The 7,062-nt window shown below is 32.9% G+C and overlaps 1 protein-coding gene across 1 annotated transcript; it reads left to right on the top strand.

The window, feature by feature from the left end:
* The first annotated feature begins 398 nt into the window (after nucleotides 1–398).
* Nucleotides 399–6,834, top strand: HELRODRAFT_154543 (hypothetical protein). The gene is made up of 13 exons (XM_009014745.1): nucleotides 399–785; nucleotides 1,131–1,261; nucleotides 1,743–1,837; nucleotides 3,126–3,312; nucleotides 3,988–4,083; nucleotides 4,272–4,433; nucleotides 4,602–4,718; nucleotides 4,937–5,157; nucleotides 5,360–5,571; nucleotides 5,828–5,982; nucleotides 6,132–6,239; nucleotides 6,439–6,555; nucleotides 6,742–6,834. Exons 1-13 carry the CDS (start codon nucleotides 524–526, stop codon nucleotides 6,778–6,780), a joined length of 1,902 nt encoding a protein of 633 aa, XP_009012993.1. The 5' UTR covers nucleotides 399–523; the 3' UTR covers nucleotides 6,781–6,834.
* Nucleotides 6,835–7,062: the final 228 nt, after the last annotated feature.

The raw sequence follows: 7,062 nt of genomic DNA, 5'->3' as shown, positions 1-7,062 counted from the left end.
TGCAAGCAATGTATTGAAGAAGCAGAACAAAAAGTGACTAGCATAGCAAGTAGCAGCAAGAGTGGGAAGGCTTTTCTGTATATAAATTTCTAACCTCTCGTCATCAATTAGTTATTTTCATTTCAGTTAGTATATAAATGTTTTTTAATTATTTTCTCTTTTCTTGTAATATTTAGTTTGCAATATTTTTTAATTTTACGGAAATTATTGTAATTTTTATATTTGCTAACACTTTATCTTATGTTGTCATATTGGCTTTTTAATCGAAATACAACATAGAATTAGTTGACAACTAATTCTATACTGTACATTGTTGTTTTATGAATATACTATATCAGTAAGATTTAGAAATTATTAGCTTATAATCCTATTAATTTTTAAAAAATTTCATCTATCAGACGACAGCTTTTTGGCCAGTTGAAAGCTGTTAACGTTCACTGCACCGAAATAACTTGAATCCAACAATCTACCGATTTTAAACTTTGTTGGCAAAACTAATAAAAACTCTCTGCGAAACACAAAGATGAGTACTTCAAATCAATTCATGACGACTGAATATGAGCGAGTCGTTCGCTCGCACATTCAGCCACGACATCTTCTCATACAGCGAGGTGGAACTGGTGGCGGTGGATTGGCCAACATTTCATCATCGAGATCAATCGTCAGCAGGTCATTCAACCCCGTTGGAGCTAGCACTGTCCTGGCCGGTGGAGCAGTGACCAGTGTGACTGACCAGAGGAAGCAAGAGAAGAGGGAGATGCAGGATTTGAATGAGAGGTTTGCCGGTACGTTTGCTTAGTGTTTTCCTTCATTTTGAGAGTTTAGTTTGAGAGTTTAGTTTCAGCTTTTTAATATCTGCAGGAATTAATTTTTTTTCTAAATTTATAATTTAACTAGAAAGTAATTTTAAATTAATCACAAATAAACATCTCAAAAATGAATGTAGTTGTTATATCTTAGAAAAACTTGAAAAACTATTTTGCACTGCTTTTGATACACATCTGCATTCTGTATACAAATTTTTCAAACCGCAAAAATAGCTGAGTGGTGAACGACGTTGCATCTTAACATATTGCGAACAAGGATTGAAATAACTGTAGAATAATAAACTCACGTAAATCAAAAAACAGGCTACATCGAGAAAGTTCGCTTCTTGGAGGCTCAGAACAGAAAGCTCGGGGATGAGTTGGAAGCGTTGAAAGCGCGCTGGGGAAAGCAGACCACGATCATCAAATCCATGTACCAGGCTGATCTCGACCAGGTTTGTCCACGTTTCATCATATTATAATACTTTGAGTAGTAGGTATAATAATAATGAAAGTTGCTAAATCTTCTAGCCGGGATAAAAATATTGGGTAAAACGTAATTTTCGATTTGGTTTTTTACATAAATAATTTTCTTAGATTCATCAAGTTTGCAAAAGTCTGTAAATCTTCTAGCAATTATAGCTATCAATTACTATTTAATTAAATAAAATTTCATTTTTTACCTTAATTTTTTGATCAAATTTGTCATTTTTCTTTGTTACCTTGGTTTTGCCTGTTGTTGCAACCAGCTAGAGTTTTGGATTTGTGTAAGCTAGAATCGTAGCAATATTATTTTTAAAATGAAATTATTTTGTGTTTCTGGTTTCGTTCTAGTTGAAAAAATATATGAAAATTGTCGATTTTTATTTTTGATAATTTCGTCGCAAGAATTCTAATTCAAAATTGCTTGATGTGTTTGGAAAATAAAATTTAAAGGTCAAGAAACTGTTGGAGGAAAGTGAGAAGGAGACGCAAAGATTGCAGATACAAGTTGCTTCGTTGGAAGAGAAAGTTGACGAGACCAGAAGAAAGTAAGTTCTCTTCTTCATCTGTCATATTTTTTCTTATTTTTAAATTGAAGTACAGATTAAGGTATGTGCTTGCTTGTTTGGGCCTCCAGAATCAATAATTACGTTTGCATTTTTATTAACCAGCGATAGTGATTGCTGGCAGATTTCAACCTAAGTTAATAAATTCTCAAATTTGGTCCATAAACATAATAAAATTTTACAAAATTTACTTCTTAAATATTATAATAGATTTTTCAAAGAAATAACTAACTTAATTAGGAGTTCATCGCGTAAATTGATTAAAAATGGCGTGAAAATTGTGAAACATGAGTCAATTTGAGTTATACATACTACAGTCTGCGAAAAAATTTTATCAGCTCTGTTCTGTAGGCTGAATCAATGAACAAATATTTAACATGTGTGGCGGTGCTGAACGACTGGATGAACACACATGTATATACAAAGACATTTTCAAAAACATTTCGCAAATCATTCTGTAAAAAATAACACACACGTACACATACACGCACGCACGCACGCACGCAAACATCTAGACACACGTACAAATACATAAAATATAAACAAAAGCTAAAAAAAGATAAAAATGGCTACGTGTGACAACACGTTCATATCCAAACATCATATATATATATATATATATATATATATATATATATATATATATATATATATATATATATATATCACCTTTGATATCGCCAAATAGTTTTTTTCAAAGTATATATATACATATACATGTATGGTCTAGTCTATAGACATGAATGCGTATAAAAGTTGTCGAGCGACATGAGTTGTATGTATATATGTGGGGCAAAGCATTAGCAACGACACTGCATGCAGCTAGAAATTATTGATTTTGTTAATCATCTGTACGTACACCTACGTACGTTTGTTCGTTTGTGTACATGTGGGTCTGTGTGTGTGTGTGCGCGCGCGCGCGTGTGTGTGTGTGTGTGTGTGCGTGCGTCTGTAATCATATAAGCAAATTACATATTATGGTATCAATACATTCATAGGCTTCTATATGTAACAATTATAAAGGAATCTTGTTTCAACACCTTTGATAAATACTAAAAAAGTAATTTAAATAATTTTACATTCAGTAGAGCGTTTGCTAATGAATCAACCAACTACATCCACCTTATCAGCCGCATCAATCACAGCAGCCACAACCACCACAACCACACCAGCTACAACCGCATCCACAACACCAACCATAGCACGCCACACCAATTACAACCACAACCGAATCAACCTTAACCACACCAACCACAATCGCCACATGCAGACTGGAAGAAGCCCAACATGCCGTAGACGAGAGTAGGGATAAACTGGAGAAGCAGATCCAACAAATTGCGGAGATTGAATCCGAAGTGCACTTGTTGAGGTTAAGGAGTGACCTGCTAGATGGCGATAAGAAGTACCACAAAATGATCATCGCTAGACTGCAAGACAGTCTCAATAGATCGAGATCGGTCAGTTTTGCCATACAATACTATACACTTCAATACAATACAATACAATACATTGCAATAAAATACAATGCAATATTATAAAAAACAAAGCAGTTGTATATAGTTCAATCCTAAATGTATATCTTCCAATCCTGAATGTATATAGTCCAATCCAAAATGTATATAGTCCAATCCGAATGTACGTAGTCCAATCCTAAATGAATTTTTGATTATCAACGTAAATTCAAGTTGGTCGATATTGATTTTGTTGTTACTGAGACCAGGTGTGCAAGCGGTACAGGTGTTTTTTCGTCTAATAAGTCTGTTCGTCTAATCATAGTTCTCAATAATAATAATATTAATATTAATAATACGTACAATTTTAATCACATTGTTCAAACTTGCTCGTCTAAATATTTAAATCTAAAAACAATATAGAAATAACTGAGGCTAATGAGAATTTTGTATTTTTGGTAGAAAAGGCTAGAAGATAATCGAAGAATTATTAAATTTTGACTTTAAAACGATTACAGTATTATAAGCCTGTTGTTAGAATTGGCACGCATATTTAACTAGTTTTAAAATATGTTGAATATTTGTGATAATGACTTTAAATGAATGAAAAAAATCGTACACAATATGCAAAAAATGCTAAACAGAGCTGACTCAAATAACACTTTACTATAATAATTAAAGGACTACGATGCCCAAGTCGCGGAGCATGATGCAGCTGAAGCCAGAAGACTCGCACTTGAAGAAGAACTCAAATTCTTGCAGGAACTCCATGAACAAGTTCGACTTCATATTTACTTTCAAATCATAATTTCTCGGTTTAGAAAAAGTATAATATTCAATAATTAAATTTATTTTTATTTGTAAACTGTAATTCATATTAATTAATGTAAAAAAATTTTTTCAAGTGACACTCGTTTGTTTAACAATAACAAAATGATAAGTTTGCACAATCTCAAATTCCACAGGAACTGCGTGAGCTGGCAGCCAAAGCCTACTTCGACTCAACAGCCTCCAACAGAGAATACTGGAAGAGTGAGATGAGTTCGGAGTTGAAAAGATTGCAGGAGGAGTACGGAGAAAAAATTGATGAACTTCAGAACGAGATGAGCTTGAACTACAACATGCAGGTTTGGATGAGTGTGACGAACTATTTGTATCAGCTTTATAAATGTATAATTCAATTTAGGTAAATTATTTTTTACTAGTTTATTAACTTGTATTTTAAATAAATAAGTATATGACAGCAATGTTTATCAATAAATATTTTATTTTTTTGTTTGTAACACACTTCACAGATCCAATCATTGAATCTTCCAAAAGTTCAACCAGTTGGTTCGTCTAGAGATGAGACCATCCGTCTCAGATCACAAACAAATGAACTGAGAATGAAGATCAAAGAACTGGAAGATAGAGTTAGTTGCAAAAATTTTTATATAATTATTTGACAATTTTAGAGTAACAAATTTGCTCAAACAAGTTCAATATTTACGTGCATTATTAAACTAGGATAAAAAGAATAATTCTTGATCACGATGATACTATTATTTTAATTTTTTATAAAATAATAGAAGCAAGATAATTTCATTTTAAATAAAATAAAAGTTACTGTAATAAAATATCGAAACAACAGAACAGCCTTATCATGCGTGAGATTGAAGATTTGAAACACGACAAGGAATTAAGAGAAGCTGAACTTGAAAAAGACATTGAGCAGTTGAGAATTGACGTGACGACGCTGAGGGCTGAGATGGAGGCCATCAACAGAGAACTGGAGAACCTTATGGATGCCAAGTTGGGATTGGAGAAGGAGATACACGCCTACAGAAAACTTCTGGAAGGAGAATCCAACGAGTAAGTTTCATTTCGTAACTATGATTTCAACGCTAAGATTAAGATTACAAAAGAAAATGTAAATTTTAGTAGAAATTTCCAACACCAAACAGATTTTTTTTATTTCCTTTTTCAGCGTTAATAGAAACATTCTTACTGAAATCCTTTAAAAGAAACATAAAATTCCAATTCTCATTTAAAATCCTTAACTTGCAAACAACAGAGAAGGCCTTAAACAGGTAGTGGACAACATGTTCGATTCCTTGGTGAGTGCAAACCAGTCCAGCTTCTCGCACTCTTTCCTCGGAGGGGTCTTCAATGCCAACACCAGTGCATCTGCCGGAGGTGCTGGCATGGGAGGTGGTGCTGGATTCCATTCTGGTGGTGGTGGGTCTGCCGCTGTCGGTGGTGGTGGTTCAGGATTTGGGGAATACAGTGAGAAGTTTTGTCGATTTTTTCGACGTAATCAATTGATTGAAAAAAATTTTTTTGGAAAAATTCGCTTGAACAACAAATTCAAAATAAAACTATTATAAATAGCTTTTGAATATAACTTATTTTAAGACATAGTTTTGGTAACCGTAATGAAAAATTTAAAAAAAACCTGTAAAACCCAAAAAGAACAATTTTAAATAATTCGATATAAACCAAACATTTTGCAAAATTTAATTTTTTAACTGAATCCATTCAGATGCCTCATACTCTTCATCGTCGAAGATCGGCGGTGGAAGCAGCTCAGTTATCGGTGGCAGAACAAGTTTTCAAAGGAGCGCAAAAGGACCAGTCTCCATCGCCGAGTGCTCCCCTGATGGCAAATTCATCGTCCTTGAAAATACCGGAAAAAGAGTTTGTTCACTTTTAATTCGTTTCTTTTCTATTTTCAGTTTCACTAGAAAATTATTTCGTAACTGAAATTTAGTCAAAATGAGAAAAGTATCTAAATCAAACAGTTTGAGAATGTATTTAAATCTAGAACGTTTTGTTAAACCATTCAGAAGGAGGATCTGGGTGGATTTACAATGAAGAGGAATGTCGATGGCAAGGAGATGCCCGTCTACTCGTTCAAATCTGACGCCATCATTGAACCACACAACAAAATCAAGGTAGGTTGACGGACATATTTATTGGATTTTCTTATTTATATCCTTTGGTTGCTAATTCTAACGTAGTACAATTTAGTTTTTTTGATGTTTTCGCATTTATATCAGAATCAATGGTTAAATGTTTATAAAAAATTAAACTCAGAGGGTATCGATAAAATATTTTAAAGTGACAACTTTCATAAACCTTGAAATTAATCAGTTGTGGGCCAAGGGACAGAAACCCAGCAATGCCACTGCATCAGACATCGAAACTGACATAATGAACTGGGGCACAGGCCAGAACATCACCACCCAACTCTTCAACTCCGCCGGACAGGTTTGCCTAATTCTCCATCCAACTTCTTTTTACTGAAATATTTTTCTAATTAAATCCCTTTTTCGATATAATTATGATATTTTTTGTATTTAACAATTAATATTGAAATTCGTAATAATAAATTACAATTACTATAGTTCAATTTACTTCGCATTTCTTATAACTTTTATTTATTCAAAAATCCAGGATCGCGCGTCCCACATACAAAAGACATTGGCCGGCTAGACGAGCTCCTTCCTGGAAAAACAACACCAAGCACCATCAAAAATTATTTCAGAATCTAAATTAAGAATTAATAACTCAATTAATATTAATTTATTAAAAATTTATCAATGTTTATTTTCTATTAATTCGTGATTTGCTGTTGCTACTAATAATTTAATAAGCTATAAAAAAAGTTATTTCATTTCGTTAATTGGGGAAAATTTTTATGAATTGTGTGAAACTTTTAATAAGCAGAGTAAAATTTAATAAATTTTTTTTTAATTTTTCAAAAAAAAGGTTTGT

The sequence above is a fragment of the Helobdella robusta genome, assembly GCF_000326865.2.
Source record: "Helobdella robusta unplaced genomic scaffold HELROscaffold_14, whole genome shotgun sequence".
Lineage (NCBI taxonomy): Eukaryota > Metazoa > Annelida > Clitellata > Rhynchobdellida > Glossiphoniidae > Helobdella > Helobdella robusta.
The sequence above is the reverse complement of the archived record's forward strand: the minus strand, read 5'-3'. Positions and strand labels throughout refer to the sequence as shown.

Coding starts and splice junctions, on each gene's coding strand:
- HELRODRAFT_154543 (XM_009014745.1), top strand. CDS start 524: ATGAGTACTTCAAATCAATTCATGACGACTGAATATGAGCGAGTCGTT. Junction 4,719..4,936: donor TCAAAGAACTGGAAGATAGA/GTTAGTTGCAAA, acceptor TCGAAACAACAG/AACAGCCTTATCATGCGTGA. Junction 6,556..6,741: donor TCTTCAACTCCGCCGGACAG/GTTTGCCTAATT, acceptor TCAAAAATCCAG/GATCGCGCGTCCCACATACA.